The sequence below is a fragment of the Dermacentor albipictus genome, chromosome 1, assembly GCF_038994185.2.
Source record: "Dermacentor albipictus isolate Rhodes 1998 colony chromosome 1, USDA_Dalb.pri_finalv2, whole genome shotgun sequence".
NCBI lineage: Eukaryota > Metazoa > Arthropoda > Arachnida > Ixodida > Ixodidae > Dermacentor > Dermacentor albipictus.
In genome coordinates, this window is record NC_091821.1 from 494479170 (window position 1) to 494502101 (window position 22932).

Sequence of the window (22932 nt, forward strand, 5' to 3'; positions counted from 1 at the left end):
AATCTATGAGAGCCATATATAGAGACTGATTGCACTTAGCCAATTTCTATATTGCCTTATTGCTCAATTACCACATATATAAAGTTAAGAAAAGCAACAACGCTACTCGTTAGAGGCCACTACTATTGGGGCGCAGTTAGGATGGCACTAATCGACAAGCAGGTAATTATTTACGTGAGTATATAGGAAGCAGGAACGAGCTCGTTTTACAACTTATATACACAGGAAGTCATAAAAATCATTATGCATATGTGCAAATCCGGCGACCCTATTTTAACTTGATCTACAGTTAGAAGTCTAACTCTTGAGACACACAGTGAAAACGCAGTGCAAAACAAACATCGATGATAAAAGTGCGGATTTGTTACCGACGTACCCACAGCATTTTCCGTGTCCAAAAATGAAGATTTGCGTTGCCAGACGTCCAGCGTGATCAGGGTCATACCAGCTGAGGATACGAGGTCCTCCACGTACGCTTTCAGCTTAGCCACGTCGGCAATATCGTGTGTCGTTGGCACAGCATTTTCAAACACCTGCGAAAAACGCCATCAGTGTCGCCAGGCAAAACCGTTGCTAACGTATAACTAAAGATATTACAAAAAAAAACGAATGGCCTAAGCTGTCTGGAGCATTCTATATTTTAACAGCCCGAACATGCTGAGCTACGCAATACGTTTTCGACTTTGATTAAACACCAAAATGAAAGCAGTTATAGTTTCGTTACAAAGGTATTTCCTGTATATAACTCAATAGCAAGTTACAGTGCACGAAAAAATTGTGGGCCAAAACCAATTTTAGCTCCTGGAGGGCTTTGTGCGCCTTTCATCCACGAAATAATATTTTTCTTGCCACTGCAAACAAAACAAACCGAAACAAGAAAAATTTACACTAGCGAATTACTCATTTCAAACTGAGTTCTTGCTCCCTAAGCTTCGAGCCATTCATTACAGTTGGTAAAAAGGAAGGGAAATGTATGTTCTTCAAATTTCGCGTGGTTATCTCTGTTGTAACACATTCTAAGGTATTATAATGTTTTACTGGTCTTGTCTGCTTGGCACTGCTGCCTCGCAGAGTGGGCCTTAAATGGGGCAATTGGGCATGTTCGACTATTCAGAGAAGTAAACAAGAAGTCGGCAATACAAGAAGCCGTGCGTGAAGAGTTAAGCGGTCAAGATAGACCAGAACGTATGCCTTCGACTTGTTCTGATAGAGACTCAGCCCCTATATCAAACGTTTCTTTTTGCATTGTGCTCCATTGGGGTGATCGTATTACAGTATATTGTATTACATTAGAATATGTTCGCGTCATTAGCGTTATATATTTATTAAACTGTGCTTAACCCTTTACTGCACTTTGTTGCATTCACGCAACATTCCGATGAAAAGCGTTAAAAACAGAAGCAAAGTCCGTTTGGAGCTACCTGTACACGTTGTTACATTTCCGCAACATTCGTCTAAATAACGGCGCCTTGTGCTGCCATCTGTGCTCTTCCTTCGCATCTTCTACCAAGGCAAACGTGGCGGAGGCTGCGTGCGCCCGCGAGCAGTGATACGGATAAGTTTTGCCAATTGTAAATGTATTTCTCCATAAGACAAAGCGCGAAAAAAAAATTCTTACGCTAACCTCCACATCCTCCTGACTCTGTAGATTAAAAAAAAAGCTTTGTAATCTCGGAATAGTTTGCTCCGGGCGATGGAACGTTGCTATGTTGCGCAAATGCAACAACGTGCACATAGTTTACTTTCTTCGGAAAAGTGAAATGGCTCCCAAACGTTTTTATAGCCGAGCAATTCCTCATGATAGTGAAAGCAGCGACCTTTCTAGGAGTGACGACAACTACGAGTGTAAGTCCGTTTCGATTCAATATGTGCGCAAGATGTTTTCTGGTCGAATTTCGTTCTTCTTTTTTTCAAAAGGATGCAGTGCATCATCGCGCTGCCGTGTCCCGTCGTCACGGGCATACATAGCCTTACGTCGGTGCTTCTATGTTCTAAATTTTGACAATAACGCGAAAACACTGCATTGTTTCCTGGCTGCACGGGGAACTGCATGACGTACTGTACGAATTGTGGGCAGCGCCTGTGCTGCACGAGGAAGAACAGTTGCTTCTTTTTATTCCACACTAAAACATAAGTGCACCAATGATCGTCACGTGCAAATAAACATCTGAGTATGAATCGCACTAAGTCTATCTTTCATCTTCAATTTCTTTTTTATTTGCACGTTGTTGCAAATATGCAACATACCCTTTTTCTGCAAATTCGAACCATAGAAATTCGCTAAAGTTAGTTTCCATGGGAGTGCAGCTACTTTTATGCTTCCCTACAGCTCCATGAATAATATGTTGAGGAAACAAAAAATTGTGCAGTAAAGGGTTAACTTGCGTCATTAAAGTTATGTTTACGTGCAATGTGTTCTGACACTGCCATAAACTAAAATGTAAGCTTCGCGTATCATTCATTCTCGTACATGTGCGTGATCCGCCAAAGCTTTTCGGCTGCTTGGGCCACATTAGCAATTGAAAAGGTCTCGTAACTTGAGGGTTTTCTTTCGAAGCAATGGCATGCGTCTTGACCGCTTCGATATCAATTAGGCGCGGCCAGACGGTGCACCAGGTGAAGTTGGCACAGGATGCCCTGGGCAGCACAGTCAAGCGTATTTTGTTAATGCTAAAGCATTATATGCCCCATTATGCAAAAATCAGGAGTTGTCGTCGGCGATGTGACCAAACGATGACACCAAAAACATTGCTGACGGCGCGAAGAGTAAAAACACGTAAAGAAATGCTCGGATTGACGTCAACATTGCATGTAGGTTGCTGGAAACAAAGTAAATTAACACCTTCGAGGAAATAATTAGGCAAATCTTGGCCTGGGTGGGAATCGAACCCGGGCTTCCGGGGCTCGAGACAAGCCCGCTTCGTGGACACCCCGGCGGCTTCATGGTCACGGCTGACTAAAGTTGTGCCTACTGTGCGTGCGTCACTGCACACGTCATGTCACTGGCTCCGTCCCTGCCTCCCATGTGTCACTTACTCTTCGGGTTTTTATCGGTGCACTGTTTACTTCGATGCACTCTGAAGGATCTACCTCAGCGGCAGCTGTGAACTGTGGTGACACATTCGCGTGTTTCCGCGGTCGCCCGCGAAAACACGCCTCCGAAGACTGATCAAGGGAATACAATAGAAGACAGGGTCACGACCGACCTATCATTAGGCATGAAATAAAATTCATATTTCTGCAGCAAAATGGTTCGAATGTTTCTAGCCTGTTGCCAACGTATACGCAAACACGCGCGCACCGATTGAGAACAAAGAACTTTAATGAACGTCGAAAGCATCGATGGAAAGCTTCTCACCTGAGCGATTATGATGCTTTTGTATTCCCACATGTAAGTAGTCTAAGTGTCTCTGCTCCATTTCTTTTTTTGCTCTTTGCCACCTTATCCTGCTTGCTCCCTTCGTGAGTGACTACTTTCTCAATTGCAGAAAAGAATGTACTTATCATGCTGTAGTTTACGTTTCATCTCAGTGTCTGTATAAACAACCCGTCTTATGAACTAGATGCGAAATTAAATAATGGACTAGAAAGTAGTTTTCCATGTACGTTCGTTTATCCCTTTTCATGGAAGAAGACGAGTGTATCTGCAGTGCTAAAATACCTTCATATCTGGAAACGTCCAGCAGCCTGCCACCTTAGCAAACATGTGTATAAGAGAAAATGGTTGGTAAGAAAATCAGGGTTTTATCACTTCCAAAAGAAGAAGTATTGCTGGCGCACATTCGTGGAGCAATCATTCAGTAAGTTGATATCATAGGTACGGTCGGTTCAGTTTTTAATTCTGGCCTATAAACTGCGTTATGGTCTGCATAATTATTTTTTCATTGGTCCCTTTTATTGTATCAGGAACAACAATTCATGGTTAAAGGTTGGTCATGGTCCTTGGAACGGACCAGGTACCAACGTTTCTCGGGGTGGTGGCTGTAGTATCTTACATAAGCAGGGTACTAGCATTAGGGCGGCGCGAGATCTAAGCCAGATTCGAAGCGCAGAAAACGTTTTTCTTCAGCACTGCAGATTTTATATGTGAGGAAGTCCTGAGTTTCTTTAGTGTATCTTTTTTTAGCTTTGGGGCGCATCTAAGTTGCCGAGCTTTTTTTTTTCCTGATGCTTCGTCCACCTTGCAGATTTTCCCACAACTGATAAGCCTATTCGATGTCTCTAAGCACTGAGATTTTATTTATGTATTCTCCTGTGCGTTGTTAATTTTTAATGTGTTTCTTCGACAGCGCACCACGCCCACCCCGGAAAAGTGTTGGCCCCGAGTATTAGCGCCGGACGAGGACGAGTTTTATTGCGATCGCAATTGTTGAGACTCTCCAGGCGCTTTTGCGCCATCGTGCTATCCAGGTACTGACAGTGCTTGCAAAGTTGCTCGTGGACGGTTATAAAGTCTCAAGAGCTGCGCAGTGCGCCTTTCTGCAAAATATCATGAGTCATTCCACTCTGTGAAGGTGGATGGCCAGCGAAGCCATTTCGCACACGACACACAGGTGACAGCATTTTGAACGAAGGTACGAAAACATGTATTGTCTCGATTGGTGGGGATCGTGACGATAGCTACGCACGCACTATCTCGTGTTACCTCTGCTATTATTACATTAATTCCATCATATTCGCGTCTAGCCCGCACTCATGAGGAGCAACGCGCCTGCGAAGAGCGACGGCAGCTGCAGGAAAAGCGACGATAACGCAATTGTCGCCGTTGGGTGGCAGACACTACCGATGAAGATTGCGCACAAAAAGCCGAGCGCATGCAGGAAGTCGTTCTTCGTAGGTGCGTTGCTGCTCGGGAGTCCGGACTATACGCGACCTACCCATTACGCTGACAGAAGTGAAATCCAAAATGGGAGAATGGCAACTTGTCTTTCTGATTTTTGATGTACATTCGCGGGGCCGACGGGACGCCACCCCGAGGAGCCGGAGGAAACTAAGCACGCGTTATGTTTCGATGGCACCACCCCCACGGGAGAGCGGAAGGAAGGGAAACTATATACGCAAGCGCTTGGAACGCCATCAAAGAAAGGGCGGTGCGAACGTAGACATGGCCGACGCGGGTCGGCCTTTTGGTCTATGATCCGACACCTCACTCGGGGGCGGCAGCAATGCCTATTGCTGCCGAGCTGAGTGACATCTTCCGCATGATGTGTTCAAGCTACTCACGATCGGAGATCTCGAGCTGCGTGACATGGGCATCCGAGGGCCTTCGGGACATAGAGTTTCCTGCAATATACTAGAAGGAACTCTGGCACTGCAATCTTTCACCCATCATGGGAATGATGGAAAGTAGGTGGATTTGTCAGATCTTCGTGCTTGCGGATTCAGACGTCCTTGTGGCTTTGTTTATTATGCTTTATATGCCTTCATCGTCGTCAATTTTAGGGCAATCTATACTCTTTAAAGTGCAGAAGACGCTGCGAATACCCACAATCACAACCGATTGCAGTGATTGATCCTGTCGAGGTGGACAAATGGAAACGCCCTAAGCGTCTTGAGGCACTGGCCTGCCCGCTATAAATTCATTAGGACGTTTCACATCGCTTGTCGATGCAAGCGTCCGTTGCTTAATGGTTCCCATATCGGGCTTCTGTGCTAGAGGTGCTCTTTTCGAATGCTGTCATTGGACAATTTTATTATTGTTTATTTAATTATTTATTACGCAGTACATTGTTAAAAATGACAAGCATACAAAGTCACAATACCGTTTGCAGCCAGACAGACGAAGTTTCGGAAAATCCATGCACTTCCCTTAATTCCCATGCTTGTACTACCACTCCCACTGCCGAGCGCGCAGACAGTAGTGCGAGAGTTCCTCTAGTAATTATTGTATAGAACTCTAGGCTTCGCGAGGTGGTCTCCAAGCGTTTTCGCAGGCTGGCGAAGCTTCAGGATGTGGAGAGCTACCTCAGCAGGTCCACCGAGTGGGACCTCAGGGTGCCTGCCTCCCTGCATCGCTCAATATGGACTGAGGTACGGGAGACCTCACGCCGCCTGGATGTGCTCAGGGAGCTCAGCCCGGACGGAGCTCGGATCACCTGCGGTCACCTCAGCTACAACTCTAAACATCGCAGGCGGATCATCCACACAGTCCGAGCTGACAATCGGCCTGCAGGGATTCTGCTTTATATGACAAACCCAACCAGCGTAAGGTCCTGCAGTGCGTGGCCGCCGACTTGCAAGCTTGCATCTCATGTACATTGGCGCTTACACCCGGCTTGCTCACTGGCGCTTTAGTATGGGGCCAGGCTCAACCTCTGTCATTTCAACGGAGCCTGCACATGGATGAAGGGCGAGCAAGATCAGCGATACAGGGTGTGCGGCTATGCGAGGAAGATCCTACCGCACGTTCTGTGTCACTGCTTGGCAAAGCGTGCGCTGTACAGTGCGCGACATAATGTTGTGTCGCGTCTCGGCACGCATGCCAGGATCGACTCACCATTATATACGACAAGTGGGCAATCGCAGATACCAGCCTTCGCCCAGACGTCATCCTGGTGCATGCCGAGCAGGCAGTCAACTTGGATCTCTGCTGTCCTCTTGAAAACCACCCGCAAGCGTACACCGACGCACGTCACTAAAAATGAGCTTGCCCGTCTACATGTGGCCCGGTGGCATGAACGCGTGACGGTGGACGCAGTCATCGTCGGTGCCTAGGGCCAACGACCTGTCATGCCTTGGGCTAACGACCCAGCCAACGACCTCGTCATGCCACGGCTCTGCTCATGGTCGCAACTAAGGCTCTTCAAAAGGTTGGCCGTCAGCGACGTAATTGCTGCAGCATGGGAGACCTACCAGTGCCACGTCACTCATCGATAGTGCACCGCCGTTGGAGCCTCACCCATGCCCGCTCAACCTCTATGTATCTTTATTCGTCGTTACCCTTCTTGTCAAGTTTCAAATCTTTTCTCTCTGGTATTTGTGGCAACATTCGGAGAAAATATGTTTGTGCGCGCACGAGGTCCCAAAGGCAGGAGGACCCAAAGAGGTCCTAGCTGCCTGGGACCTCTTTGGGTCTAAGGTTTGACAAAAGTTGTTCAAGGGCGCGTTACCGGCCCCGGAGCCCATGCCTTGGAGTCCACAGAGAGAGAGAGAGAGAAAGAAATAACCTTAATGAGCATAAGGATGGCTTAATTTGCAGGAATGGTTTCCTCTTCACGGGAAACCTTGCGCCGTCTTGGCTGTGACCGCCCTCTCAACCAAAACATGATCTGGTTGGAGAGGTGGGAGCTGGACAGCAGCGTCTCCACTGCTCTTGGCCGTAGGGTGTAGTCACCACAACGGACTTAGCTCTTCTGCCATGGTATGCGGCTGGATCTGCCCCCCGCAGACCACCTCTTGGAGAGACTCGTAAGTCCTCCCCAGGGCCTTGGCTTTTGCTTCGCGCCGCTTTTGGTGGTGGGAAGGGTGCATATTTTCGGTAAGGGATGGATCATGGCCTTACGTCGCGAATCTTTTTGAATATTCTGGGTGGTTTAGCATATTTAGGGGAGATCCACTTGCGTTGCTGAAAGGGATACTGAACAAAATATTGGTACGTTGCAGAAGTCACATATAAAGATGTATCTACGATATTTGCAAGAGAGACAACGATGCATAAACAGAATGGCTGTAGAGAGCGATTCTGCCTCTACATGTCAAATTGTCGTCTTCTGACTGGTGCCACTCTTGGTCGCGCCGTAACGCAACTTGTTTGCGCCGTAAAGGTGCCATCTCGGTGTTAACTATAAGGGAAGGGAGCTCGTGGCCAAGTAAGGCTCCAGCAGGAACACATGTACAACCTCCGTGGGGACACACATTCTAGCGGGGTGATCTCGTAGTTCACATCGTCAAGCTAACGCAATATCGTGTAGGGTCCTGTTTAGAGCACCAGCAGCTTTTCAGACAAGCCGTCGCGGCGTCCATACGATGACAATGGAGCTAGGAGGAAATCGAACGGCTTGTTGCCGGCCCTCATACTGGGTCTTCTGCGCGGCCTGAGACTCAGTGAGCCAGGAGACGGCAATGTGGCTTGCCGTGTCAGCCCGGGCGGAGACGTCTTGAGTACATTCAGTGGGAGTGCTCATCGAGGAACGAAGCATTGTGTCAAAGGGCGAAGAATGGTGGCGTACGAACAGAAGGTAAAAGGCTGAACAGCCAATGGTCGCATGACAGGACAAATTATAGGCGAAGGTCATGAGGGATAAGGTGCTGTCCCAACTACTGTGGTCATCAGAAACATACGTAGACAGCATTTCTGTGGACGTGCGATTGAGCTGTTCTGTCATTCCGTTTGTCTGCGGGTGGTAGGCGGTGAAAAACTTGTGCCTGGCAGAAGAGGAGCGAATTAGGCCTTCAACTACTCGGTACAAGAAGGTTCGGCCGCGATCACTGTGGAGCTGCCGGGGTGCGCCGTGATGAAAGATGACGTCGTGTAAAAGGAAATTTGCCACTGCCACCTCAGTTACACAGATTTACGCTGCGACAACGACCAACTTATTGCCAGACCTCGACGTCGGAAAAGGGCTGAGAAGATCGAGACCGACGCGAAAGAATGGCTCTGAGGGCACATCGATAGGGTGAAGGCGTCCAATAGGCAGCACAGCAGGGTTTTTGCGGCGCTGACAGAGCACGCAGGTTGCAAGCAGCGATGCACGGAGTGGTACAGGCCGGGCCAGTACAAGCGGCACCGTACACGGTCGAAAGTACGCGAAATGTCGAGGTGGCCTGCAGTAGGGGCATCATGCAACTGCTCAACAACTGATGTCCGGAGATGGTGTGGTACAACGAGTGAAAATTCTTGTCGTTCTGGTCGTAAGCTGCGACGATAGAGAACGTCGTCCCGGAGCACAAACATGTGCAGTGTGGGCTCCGAATGGCTTCGCGGCATTTATTGCCGTGAAGTAAGGAGTCCGTCATTTTTTCGAAGGTTGCCGGGGTGTTACAAAGGCTCAACGGCATAACCTTGAATTGTTAGAGGCCGTCAGATGTTACGAAGGCAGCTTTTTCACTGTCTGTGTCATTTGCCGAGATTTTCCGATAGCCTTATCGGAGACCTATGGATCAAAGGTACTTGGCTGCGTGCAAGCAATCCAAGGTGTCATCAATACGCGGCAAGGGGCAGACATCCTTGCGTGTTATTTTTTTAGGTGTCTGTTATCCACACAAAAGTGCAAACTGCCGTTCTTCTTTTTGACAAGGACAAAAAAGGGCGTCCACGGACTGCAGGATGGCTCGATAACGCCTCTAGTCGAGATCTCTACTTTTTGTGGTATCTCTTGCCATTCAGTGTGTGAAGCACGGTACGGCTGGCGGCGTATCGGATTGGCGTCTCCGGTGTAAATACGATGGGTGACCACCGATGTCTTGGCTAAAGGGCGGCCGTGAAGGTAAAAACATGTCGCGGGTTGTTTCCAAGAGACGATGGAGAGCAGCTTGTGCAGGAAGAAGACGAGGTGCAATCGCCTCGTTAAGTTCGTCTGGGAGAGTCGGTGAATCGGAGGTTCCTGTAGAGGGCGACGCTATTTCGGCATCAAGAGCATATATCTCGCAATTGTTCACATGCGAGATGTCGCCCACAGACATGCCTCTGGGAAGGATTTGAGCCGAGGAGTTAAAATTAAGGAGAGGGAGCGAAGTCTGATTGCCTGTAACAGTGAACACGGTATGGGGAACGACCAAATTTCTCTTAAGCAGTGTGTCAGCTGTGAGACGTAGTACATAGAAGCCATCAGGAACAGATGGGAACGAAAGTAGAGTGACGTACGTAGTGGCTTGAGGCGACAGGAGGATGTCTTCGGGATAGAATAACCATGGTTGTGCGACTTGCGCACTATATAAGAGGTGGGGCAGTTCAAGCTACGACACTAGGCACGCAATCAAAGAGGGCTGAATGGGATGATAAAAAGTATAAGCCTAGTATAACGGCGTAAGGGCATTGTTCCAAAATGGCAAACCAAACACATCATTAGGCGACCTGCCATGCCAATTCGAGTGGTGCACATACCAATCACGGTAGGCGTTCCTCCGTCGGTGACGCGTAGGGTGCGTGATGCAGCGGTTGTGAGAACGTTGTTGAGGCTTCGACGCAATTGGGCACTTATCAGGGACACGTGCGCGCCAGTATCAGTGAGTACTGGGACACCGATTCCATTCACTAAAGCGGTCACCAAGTTCTGTTTGGTTGGCATAGTGAACAGAGGTCTTTGCGTTTGAGTCGTCTACGCAGCGTCACCTCTGCGAGTTGCATCGCTTAGTGATCCGGTGACGGGCGTAGGGGCTCCATCGGGGACGGTGGGCGACTAGCCTGCGGCGATAGGGACGATGGTCGACGAACTGCTGAAGAACGCTAGTGGTGACGACGGAATGACGACGAGCGACTGTTCCAAGGAGCGCGAAGCTAATTGTTTGGCTATCGCGGTGCCAATGGAGGCTGTTAATGACGCTCGCTCTGTTCGGAGCGATAATAACTGGCGAATTGCGATTGCAGAGAGGAGGAGACAGTACGGTTGCTGCAATGGCGAGCAACGTGACCGTAACGCCGGCAGGCAAAACAGACTGGCCGATTGTCTGCGGTTCGCCGCTCGGCTGGGTTTCGGTAGCATGGACGATACCGAGCACCAGTCGATGAACTTGGAGCATGAGACAGCTGTGAAGTGGCAACCGCACATACAAGATTAGCCAGTTCTCCGCTGACGATTGCTGCACAAGTCTAGGCAAGTTGTTCGTCTCGCTGGGGCAGGAAAAAAGGGCTGCAGGTGCCATGGATTCAAGTTCTCGTCGCACTATCCCAGTCAGGTCATCTGTCGGTGATGGTGGCTGCACTTCTAGCCTGTCGTTACTGGAGGATGCCGCTGCTGTGCTCGACAGACATGCGAATGGCGTTGCAATGCGGCAGCTCTTGGCCTGCTCAGGGCGTTGACACTCTTTTATGATGTCCTGTAGTGTTTCACAATTTTTTTCACACGAGCAAGTTGAAAGCATCGTCAGCGATGCGCTTCATTTCATGCCTAGCGTTGTCTGAATCAGCCATGTCGCTGTCGGTCTTGCGTCACAGAGCCAGCACATCCTGGATGTAAGAGACCTATGATTCTGTGGCCGTCTGTGCGCGGGTCCCTAGATCTTTCTTAGCGGTGCTCTTCCGCCCAGCGGGATGGCCGAACAAGTCCCTCGGCTTCTGTTTCCACGTGTCTCAGTCGTTAAGCTCTTCCTCGTGGTTGTCATACCACACCTTCGCCGTGCCTTTTAGGTAGAAGACCAAGTTAGCCAACATAATCGTCGGATCGCATTTGTTCTGTGCACTTACACGCTCGTACGTGGCGATCCAGTCTGCCATGTTGAGTTGGTTTGTGCCGCAGAAGCTTCCTAAATCCCGCGGCTGAACCAGCACAACCGTCGGGGTTGTAAGCGTAGATGTGGGCCGCGACATGGCGGCTCCTGTTTCGTCCGTCAGGTTGCCCAGTCTGAGGTGACGGCCACAGCGAAGCTCCGTTGTTGTTTCTCGTGAGTACCGTGCACCTCCCACCAATTTTCTGCGTTGCAGATGTCACATATAAAGATGTATTTACAATATTTACACGCGAGAGAAAGATGCATAAACAAGGTGGCTGTCGGTAGCGGTTCCACCCCTACTCGTCAAATCGTCTTCTTCTGACTGGCGCCATTCTTGATTGTGCCGTAACTATAAGAAAAAATGAGGGAAGCAGTAAAATTCGACTGGGAAGACGTTATTGCTCCCCCGATACAGTCTTTATTTCACACATTTCTTAACGGCTGGCTGTATTTTCGAATGATTGTGAGCGCGCGGTGGCTTGACGCCGGTACGCGCGGGGTTCGCGTCGCCTGCCGTGACGTCGTGTGTGCCAGCTTGCCGCAGCAGTAGCAGCATAAGCAACAGAGGTGGGCAGCAGGCGTTTGCCTGACGGACGTCCGCCTCTCATTGTCTTGTGAGCGCGCACACATAAGGTGCCAGTGGAAGTGACGACACGAATGGCGCATTTACGTAAAACTGCAACAGCTTGCTCTGTAGGCACTTCCTAACGATGGATTGGTGCAAGTGTACAATTCGCATAATAAGTTAAGCCACTGTTTCGAGCACCCGCCGTGGTTGCCTAGTGGCTATGGTGCTGGGCTGCTGAGTACGAGGTCGCGGGATCACATCCCGGCCTCGGCGGCCGCATATCGGTGGGGGCGAAATGCGCAAACAACGGTGTACTTACATTTTGGTGCATGTTGAAGAGCCCCAGGTGGTGCGAATTTCCGGAATCTTCCCCTACGGCGTACCTTATAATCAGAAAGTGGTTTTGGCTCGCGAAACCCCATAATGTTTTTCACTCTTTCGAACACCGTTGAAGCACGATATGAAACAACGCGTTGCAGTTGTTTCGAAATTGTTCTCGCTGAAGATTCTAAACACTATACAGAAATGGGGCGGCGATTTGCACTTCATGTAGATAATATTCTCACGCCGATACAGACAGTCGACACGCGCTATAGTGAGCGTACGCATAGGACACCTGTGACGTCCGTTCAGCGTCTGCTCCAGTCCACCTTCTACTTGCGGCAGCGCTGTGGTGCGTCTACTGCGGACGGTATATGAAGCTCTCCCATAGTGTTACGTGGAAGTTTCGTGACAAGGCGAAAAGTATTGAAGGACACTGCTACTGCGATGCCACAGCGAACGCCGCTGAGCAGCAGTACGACGATGCCTTTGATGATCGCTCGCAAATCTCGCCTTCGTTTTTCCGCTGTGAAATAAAGAACTAAAAAGCGTAACTCTTTTCGCCTTATATTCTCAAATGTACCTCCGCTTGCACCATTCCTTTCTTCTTTCCGCTTTCTGGAGAAAATGGAAGGGATAGCTTCTGACTTCTGGCGCTGTCTTTTCGCTGACATGAGGCAGCTCTCCAGAAAAGCAGGGCTCGTCTGGTAGCCACTGTCCTCGAAGGGTTCGGAGCACAGAAAGTCACGCTTTGACGGCACCCATGAGGGCTGGAATGAGCGCGCTCAGCGCGAATCCATATCGTTCGAAGCCGGAAGGCTTTGCCCGAAAGGTACGACACGGCTTGTCCCATCCGACGATACTTTCCCGCACCCTTGCGCGCAGCAGCGTAGAGGCATTCTCCTGCGTTGTGCCAGGGGCTTCATTTATCACATAACAAAGCATCACAGAACACAAACGGCGATTGTGAAGACTCGGGCACATGATCCACTTGGAAAAAGAACTATGCGGCCGAGAGCAACAGAGCTGTTGAAACGTTGTTCGCTGCCGTCCGGTGCCATTCATGCGGGTGGAAAGACGCGGGTGATGGTTAGCTCGCCGGTATAAGGCACAGACAACGTCGCAGGAACGTCACTTCCTCTAGTTCTCGGTGCGGCCGCTAGACGCGGTATTAGCGAAAAAGCATGAAATTTATTGTTTTTTGCTACATTCTGCATGAAAACAAGGTTGTCTGAAACCATTTCAGCACCCAAGCTCTCATTTGGACTAAAACTCTCCGCGGCAAAAGTTTTGTTCAGTATCCCTTTACCAGCTTTCTGTCATGTTTGGGTCATAGCCAGGCGCATTTTCTGAATGGAGAGATGGCCCTCTATTAGTTCTTCAACCTTGTTATGGAGGACCATATGGAGAAGGCTGTCTGTCAACACAGGTGCAGGTGCCATTGCGTTTGGACCATTTCTGATCTATAACCAGAATTGCTTCAAATTCTTGTTCACGCAGAACAAAAATACGCGGAGCCCTAGTCATAAAGGGCTTCGCTATAAAATGACAAGCCAAGTTGGCGCACGGTCAGGCTCCGCTGAATCGGCTCTGACGGAAACCGGGTAACGTTCTGGCTTTCGTTGTGTGCTCTGTGTGCATAGACATCAATGTTTCTGTCAAGGCATCGTCATAGCACATTGCGGTAGATACGCTAGCCTGAGCAGCACGTGCACTACACGTCATTCTGAATCTATCCCATCCATTCATTTGGCACTGACAAAAGCCGACGGTTTTCTGTCGCTTTCCGCTCGTGCGCCATCGAGGTACGACAGCTGTAACCTGGCTGCCAGCAGTCGTCATAGCGCCTGCGTTGTTACAAATAATTTTTACTGCTAGCCACTTCCGGCAGGATGTTCCTGTTGGGCGCTGTTGCTTGCGGTGCTGAAGCAGCTTCCTGCGGGCAAGGTTATACCCATCTGTCGTTATTTAGAACGTGCAAAGTATTTTTCCTTGAAGTGCGATGGCTGACAACCCCGTATTCATTGGTCTGTGGTACGTTCACAGGCAAGAAAGAGCGTTCTTTTTTATATTGATCTTGTGTTTTCTACATGCTATCTTGTGTTTCAGAACGCATGACGGCGCCTGTTTTGAGCTCGCGGATGTCTGAGGCGCTGGTTACTAATTTTCGGAATGGTTTTCATGTCTCATTGCCCCTTCATGTCAAGCAATAGTTGCGGTATGGGAAGGGGACAAATGAATGAGCAAGCCGTCTGTTCCTTTAATTTTCCTAATACTTTTTCTACGTAACAAGAAGTAGGCTTCACATTTCTTCGTACTTATGCCTGTTACTCTGCCACGCGTGCCGTGCCATTCTTTGTCAGTGAGGAGGACGAGGAAACAAAGGAAGGAAAGGTTGGGAAGTCAAACAAACCTACGTCCATTGTGCTGCACTACGCGCAAGGAGGGATTTAAGAGATGAATTTTTTTGTGTAGTTGTTCAGTGCATATATATTGGTTTTGCACAAGCAAGTTATAGGTAAGAGTCAACACTCATGTGTGTACAGACCTTGAATTCGTCCTCGCCTGTGTTGATGCTGATTTGTGAAATACGAGATTAAAAGTTTACCAAGGCCCAACCTTCTCCTCTACTGGAGTGGGATGCAAAATGCCCGCGAACAGTTTGGCGATAAATGTTGCCTTTTTCTAACAGCAACGCTTCCGAATCTGCTAGTTTTACAAAACCGGTACTCACGTCACTATATTTCGTCCAAGGCTCCAGCTGAGCCATGCGACGAATAAAATCGAAGGTATCGCAGCGACCCAAGAATAGCAGGATGCATTCTGCGCCTGGTGCCATCAGGCGCGCAATGTTAGAGAATGCCCGGGCCTGGTCCTTCGCCCAGTGCAATGTCCTCAGGCTGTACACCCGCTGAAATGATCCGTGTTCGGTCAAGAAATTTTCGACATCGTGACCTATGTCCAGCAGTTTGTATTCAATGCGTGGGTGCGGAAAGTGTTCCTTGGCATACTCAAGCATTTTGGGTGAGAAGTCCACGGCCACGATCCGTCGGCATGGCGGACACCTGTGCGGAAAGAATGCTTGCTGAGTGACACGTAGTTAGGTATGTTTCACAGGGGCTTATTTGCGTCAGGAGTATTTAAGTATTGGCGTGCGCAGTTCTTATGCGCGCAATTATTCCTTGCGGCAAAGTGAACAAAAATTAGACACCTTTTAGAAACTACGTTAAACAGCTGACGCAGAAAAAGTCATCATTCGTGTATGAAGGATGTCTTATATTTTTATGCATGTCCGAATTAAACTTTTTTTCAGGAGCATCGAAAAATGCATAAATAAATACTAAACCTTCCCAAAAGCAACCATGCACGAGTCTTCCAGGAAGGCGTCTTACCGAGCCACATGGTCATTTTCGTATTTGTTCACCACAGTGCCTTCACGAACAGTTCGCTCATGCTGCAAAATCGGCTGAATTAGCCAGCAGAAACTGGATGAAGCAGAAGTGCTTGGGATGTCACACAGGTACCGTCGTGTTCAGTACTGGCACTAATATGTATGTTCTCCATGGCACCTCTTTACTGGTCCTACTGGCCAAAAACTAACTACTCTAAACAAACGTGGAGATCACGTCGGGACGTCCTTATCCTGCATACTAATAGTAGGGTCACGACAAATGACTGAAACCTACGCCCCTCCCAGGGTAATGTGATGAGACTAACGCGGCGTAGGAACCAGCTCTTATAGGGCTCAAAAATGCCGTTCGTTTTCAAAACAATACATACCTCATGGCGTTCATGTCTTAATGGGATTAGCATTCTTTGCCTACTGCAACCATTTTGAGCCTACCTATCTGTGTAGCCTCAACCCTTCACTGCAACTCAGACCTCCGGCCGGACTGCACCGACCCCAAGCGTCCCTTCTGCGTCAGTTGTGGTTGGGAACTGCCTTCACGAAAGTTTATTCAGCAGAAATTGAAATGGCTGACAGTCCTGCATGTGATCTCTGCGGCTACGAGGAGAACATTGATCACCTGTTGTGCCACAGTCCTCAGTTTGAAGCACAAAGACAACCTATGTGCAACGCATTCATGAAAGTAGACGATCGTCTTCTGAGTGAAGAGACAATGCTAGAACACCGTCCCGCCTATCATCTGCTCAGAAGGCACTATAGGCACTTCTGTGCTTTCTGAGAACGTCTGGCTTGTTCGAGCACCTTTGACTCTGTAGTGCTATTTGTACTCGTCTCTCTTTTTCTGCCTTCTTTCTATTCCCAGTGTCCTTTCCTCCAGCGCAGGGTAGCCAACCAGAACCTTGACTGGTTAACATCGTTGGCTTCCTTTTATATATATCTCTCTCTTTCACGTCAACCCAGTGGCCCAAGTTCTCTACATACTTGGGTCGCTAAGTATCTGTCACTTTCATGATGCCGTCGTCGGCATTCCGTCGTCGTCACTGCAGTTACATATTCTGACTCTCGTTATGCCGTCATCTTCACCCCCTCTAACCTGTTGCACTGGGCCAAGCTGTGTGATAGCTTGGGCCACCGGGTATGTACTCGTGGTCGTGATGTCGTCGGAGTCGTTACATTATCGTCATTGCATCTTTGTCAGCTGACTCTCTTCATGCCGTCGTCTTCACACCATCATCGCCATACAATGATCATACCGTATTTACTCGATTCTAAGCACCCCCTTTTTTCACGATCGCGATGCCCAAAGTGAGGGGGGGGTGCTTAGATTCGAAAAATCTAGAATGACCCCCGCCCCCCCCCCCGCCCTCTTTTAGCTGCGACATCACTACGAGACGGGTGCGATAATAACATTTTATTTTGCAAACATTCAAAAGAAAAATCCATGCACACAGTGAACCCACCGCTTGTGTCGGATGCTCAGTTACTATCACTGCCACTCGAGTTCGCCGCACCGCTTGAACCGCCGCTCTCGGTATCCAACAGCAGGTCGTCTTCCGTTCCGTCGAAGTGGTTTGTGATCGAGCAGTTCTTAAATGATTTGACCACAACGTCCACTCGGACCCGCTTCCACGCGTCCGAAATCCACTTTGCGATGGTTGATGGGGACGCTTTCTGTAGCTTTAGCCATACATCCGCACAGTCCGGATGTACGCGTACTCGCGCCGCGGACGCCGTTCCACCTCGGCACTCCGACGGCTCCGGCTCGACGACAGTGTGAGCAAGCGCGCTTGGCGGCCTTGGCTACGCGTGCTTCCTAACAAATAGGGGGCTGCTTAGATTCCCATGCAAACGTTTTTCCAATTTTTTTCGCGAAAATAGAGGGGGGGGGGGGTGTTTAGAATCGGGGGGTGCTTAGAATTGTGAAAATACGGTACATTCGTTCTCACACCACCATCGTGATGCCGGTACATTGTTTCTCGGAAGGAAACGCTACACCTTTGATACTGCCATAGAAACGGTTACAGATATAGTATAGCGCTTACCTCGCCATCGTCACAAACCTAATCTTTGCAAGACCGCCCTTTGAGAGAGTATTTGCCTCTCGGTTATCTATACCAACATACGCAGCGTGCTTTCAAAGAGCGATCTTGTGTCCAGGAAGAAGAAGAAGGCGCATAACCGGTGGGACGCGCTTCGCATCGGCTTCGCAGTTTTTCGATGACTGTGCCGGATCATCACCTTGTGCTACAAGAATTCTTGCACCACGTGTTCCGTGTCGTCATCAGGACCACGAGGATACCTGCCTTTAAGGTAGGGGACCATTTTTTGGGACTTTAAGGACGATTGTGTGCCCACCCAAGGCGAGTCGTCGCTAAGCCTAGGCTTGCTCCGCCGACCGCTTGGCCTAGCCGCCGCGGCCGACGGGCGGTCGCTGCTGGAACGCACATTATTCCGAACTCTACCTGCATCATGGCCACTCCCATGAGTGTTGAAATAGAGGGGGAGGATATTCACCCCGAAGAAGTAACCAGGACCCTGGGCTGGCGCATCGCCGGTGAACGCAAGTCCCGACCACGTCAGCGAGACCTAGGTCTACCCAGTGCACTTCAATCAAAACCTTCCGGTGCCGGTCGTAGACCCGAGAACGCCAAAGATACGTTAATCAAGAGAGCGCGCATGCCTGCACTGCCCCGAGACGATACCAAGATCGTGGTGAGACCACGCGGTGGTCGGAATATCAGCAAGGTCGGCCATATGGAAGTTGGCCGGGCCATTTACGCTGCGGCGGGAGTCACCAAAGAAGAATGGATCCGGTACGTGATATGCCCAAATTACCAGCAAAACATCAGTACTTCAAAAAGAGAAAATGCTAACCGGTATGTTGCAGTCACCAAGATTGTCGTCCAAGGAAATGAGCACGAGGTCAGCGCCTACGAATCGGCCCCCCATGGCATGACCAAGGGAGTCATACGAGGCGTCCCCCTCGGAGACACGGTTCAAGAAATCAATGAGAACATCGTCAACGAATATAATCCCACCGCTGTAGAGGCCAACCGCATCGCTAACACGACGTCTGTGGTGATCGCCTTCAATGGACCCAAAGTGCCGAACTACGTTCGTTACGGGGGCCTGCTCGCCAAATGCTCGCTATACAGAAAACAGATAGATATCTGCTATCAGTGCGGTCGCCTGGGCTACCGCATGGATGTTTGCCCTGATCCAACAGACCGGATCTGCCGGGGATGTGGTGCTCGAAATCCCGATGAACAGCACAAGTGTACCCCCAAGTGTGACCTCTGTGGAGGAGAACATTTGACCGCAGACAAGGTGTGCAGAGCTCGCTTCAAGATCCCGTACGTGGTACGGAAACGCCGGTGGGAGCGGAAAGATACCAACTACACGCCTGCAGAATCCTCCAAACCGGCACGTCGGGAGGGAGCAGCTACGTCAGGGTACCGGAATCACTCTCTTTCCTGTGAAGGCGGACGAGGGCGGAGCAGCAGCTGCGCCTCAAAGCCGGGCTCGAGAGCGTCGTCGCCGGGTGACGTGGCCGGCAGCAGCTGCAGCGGGCGCCGCCGGGAGTCGCGCTCAAGGTCGAAGACCCGGAGCCAGACACCGTCGAGGAACGCCGCTAAACAGGTGGGCTGGGCAGTTAGATCTCCCATCGCTCTTAGCAACAAAGATTTCCCTCCCCTTCCCCAGACTCCCAAGAAAGATTGTTAGGAATGCATGCAACTCAAAGCGCTTGTAGTTAAGCAAAATGAGCAAATCAGCGCGCTTCTTGCACGCATGGAGGCATTAGAAAAATCGAAAAACAGCGAGGATGTCACAAAACGCAAAATTGTCAAGAGGGACGCTCAACCGGAGCCCCCGGTAACAGCAATGGAGGCAGAGAAAATTGAATCGAGTCCGTCTGAGGAACCGGCGTGGGCCAAGCCCATTGAAGCCCTCACCGAGATGGTCACACAGCTTGCCAGCCAAATCGGCCTGATAACGTCCAAGATGGCCAAGTTCGACGCGCTAGAAGCTAATGTCAACCAGCTTATACTAACCACTCAAAAAGCTAAAAAGGGAGCCCCGTATGGGAAACCGTGCATGGCGAGTAGTCTCACGACTACCAACCTGAGCCAAGATGGCGGCCAGGCGTAAATATAGGAAGGAAGATACAACGATCTTAGCCCAATGGAACTGCCGAGGAATTAAAGACAAAATAGGCGAATTACAGCAATACATAGATAATGCGGAACACAAACCGGATATCCTTGCAATTCAAGAAACGAACTCGCGACCAAAACTCGCGGGGTACGTCACATACACCGATCCCAGTGAGAAAAGCACAGCCATCCTAGTCCGAAGCAACATAGCTGCAACGCAGCACATTACCATTCAGAGAGGGTGTGAACACGTTCTCTTGGAAATTCACAGCAGAGGCATAGGAAGCAAAAACAACATCTTTATACTCAACGCATACTGTCGGCCCTCCAAGAAGAACCTCGACATAGAGGGCACATTACTCGACAGCAAGAGAGAGGCGGGCAGCCGACCCCTATTGATATTAGGAGATTTCAATGCGCCTCACACAATATGGGGTTACAAATTTTGCTCCAAGAGAGGTAGGGTGCTGGCGAACCTCATGGATCAGCACACATTAGCCCTACTCAACGAACCAGACACTCCCACCCGCATGGGCACAAGTACAACCCGGGACACCACTCCACACCTTGCCCTGCTGAGTGGAACCTTGGACGTATCGTGGCAGAACACAGGAGCGAACCTGGGGTCGGACCACGATATCCTCAGTATTACGATCAGGGGGCCCGCCTTCAAGGCCCGAATGGGAACAACAAAGATAACTGACTGGGACAAACTTCGAAAAAGGCAAGCAGCCGATGAAGACGAGGACACGAACAGCACCAAATCGTATGGGGAATGGGCTAAGGAACAACTCGAGCTGGTAGAGAAATACACCCAGAAAATTGCGACCACACTGCAGACACCCTGTGTGGACGCAAAGCTTGCCCACCTTTGGGAAGCACGACACAGCCTCACCAGATGCTGGAAGAAACAACGACACAACAAGAAACTTCGCAAACGCATCCATGATCTCAACAAGCAAGCACCTGAATACGCGTCCAAGCTGTGCAGAGAGAACTGGCTGAGCGTGTGTGATGGACTGCAGGGCACCCTTTCTACCAGGAAGACGTGGTGCCTCCTTCGTCACCTGATCGATCCTCTCGGCAGCAAGAGCGCCACTAATCGAAGCCTCACACGCACCCTCAACAACTATACTGGGGGCGCCGACAAACTGATCAACGACCTGAAGGCCAAGTACCTGAAAACGGAGAAGGGTGATATCGCACCTCCCGACTACGCAGGACCTACCAATGAAGCGTTAGATAAGCCATTCACTGACACCGAGTTGATCTCGGCAATATCCGAGAGCAACAGGGGCAGCGCGCCGGGACCCGATTCCATTACCTACAAGTTACTTAACAACCTCGAGCACAAGGCCCGCAGACAGCTGCTCGAGTATATGAACCGGGTCTGGGAGTCTGGCAATCTTCCACACGAATGGAAAGAGGCAGAAGTCCGCTTCATACCCAAGCCTGGGAAGACACCTCACATCGACAACATGCGACCGATATCCCTCACGTCCTGCGTGGGGAAGGTCATGGAACGTATGGTACTTAAGAGGTTGCAGCGACATCTTGATGCCACCGATCAGATGCCAGAGACAATGTATGGCTTTAGGCAACACCTGGGCACCCAGGATGTTCTCGTACAACTCAACGAACTGGTAATTAAGCGAGCAACGAAGCAGGCGCCGCGAGCGATACTAGCGCTAGACCTCACAGGGGCCTTTGATAACGTCACACATGAAAGTGTCCTCCGCAACCTGCGCAACACGGGTTGTGGAGTGAACACTTACAACTACATCCGAGACTTTCTTCGTAACCGAACGGCAAGGATCAGAATAGGAGAGGAGACATCCCAACCGATCTACCTGGGGGATCGAGGAACGCCGCAAGGTTCGGTCCTTTCCCCCCTCTTATTTAACATGGCTCTCCTGCCGTTGCCCAAGCTTCTCGAATCAATAGATGGTCTGGGCCACGCATTATATGCCGACGACATCACCCTCTGGACTGCGAGGGCAGGGTCGGATGGCTGGATAGAAAACACACTCCAAAAAGCGGCTGACACGATCAACAGCTATGTGAAGACATGTGGCCTTTGCTGTTCGCCTCAAAAATCGGAGCTGACCATTGTCAGACCACGTGCATCAAGTACACAAGCAGAAAATATAGAAATCACTTTGGAAGGGAACCGGATCCTCCCGGTACCACAACTCAGGATCCTGGGCCTCCTGATCCAGGCAGACGGCAAGGCAACAGCCATGATTAGAAAAATGAAGCTCACGTCAGACCAAATCTTGAACATGATCAGACGAGTGGCCAACAGGCGGAGGGGTCTGAAGGAATCGGACACCTTGCGCCTCGTTGAGGCCTTTGTTATATCACGAATCGTCTACGCGGCGCCGTACCTGCAGCTCCTCAAGAAGGACGTCTTACTACTTGACGCAATAATCAGGAAAGCCACGAAGCAGGCCCTGGGTATTCCCATAAATTCATCCACGACAAAATTACTTCAAATGGGAGTCCACAACACAGTAGCCGAGCTCGTAGAAGCCCACCTATCCAATCAAAGGGTACGCCTTAGCCAGACCATGGCGGGCAGAAGCGTCCTCCGCAAGCTAGGATGGCAAGAATCGCACTACACCCGCCACGACCAATTACCCGAAAAGTTGAGTGAGAAGTTGGAATGCAAACCACTACCACGCAACATGAACCCCACAAGGCTTGCCGGACGACGCGACGCCCGTGCAAGAGCCATCTCCAGGACCCTGGAGGAAGACGACACTGTTTTATATACAGACGCCTCTCTATCGAAACGCTCCACGAGGGCAACAGTCGTGGTCACCGGGCTGGAAAAGCTGGTCACCTGCGCATCAATCTACACTCCGTCTTCGGAGGAAGCAGAAGAAGCAGCGATAGCTCTCGCACTCCTGCAACCAAACGTCACCAAGATCGTCACGGACTCACAAGCTGCATACAAGAACTACAGATCTGGCTGGGTGTCCCTTGGGGCACTAAAAATTCTTGGTAAAGCTACGCCTCCTAAACAAGCAATCGAATTAGTTTGGGTCCCGGCTCACTCCTTAGTTGAGGGCAATGAATATGCTCATCAACAGGCCCGAGCGCTAAACTCC

The 22932-nt window shown here is 50.0% G+C and overlaps 1 protein-coding gene across 1 annotated transcript in view; it reads right to left on the reverse strand.

The window, feature by feature from the left end:
- Positions 1-22932, reverse strand: part of LOC135908804 (juvenile hormone acid O-methyltransferase-like) — a 91454-nt gene that overhangs the window by 9324 nt on the left and 59198 nt on the right. The window contains exons 3-4 of the mRNA XM_065440635.1: positions 14991-15321; positions 377-533 (exon numbers count right to left, since the gene is read on the reverse strand). Of these exons, the coding sequence (XP_065296707.1) occupies positions 377-533; positions 14991-15321 (488 nt within the window). The remainder of the gene's footprint in view (positions 1-376; positions 534-14990; positions 15322-22932) is intronic.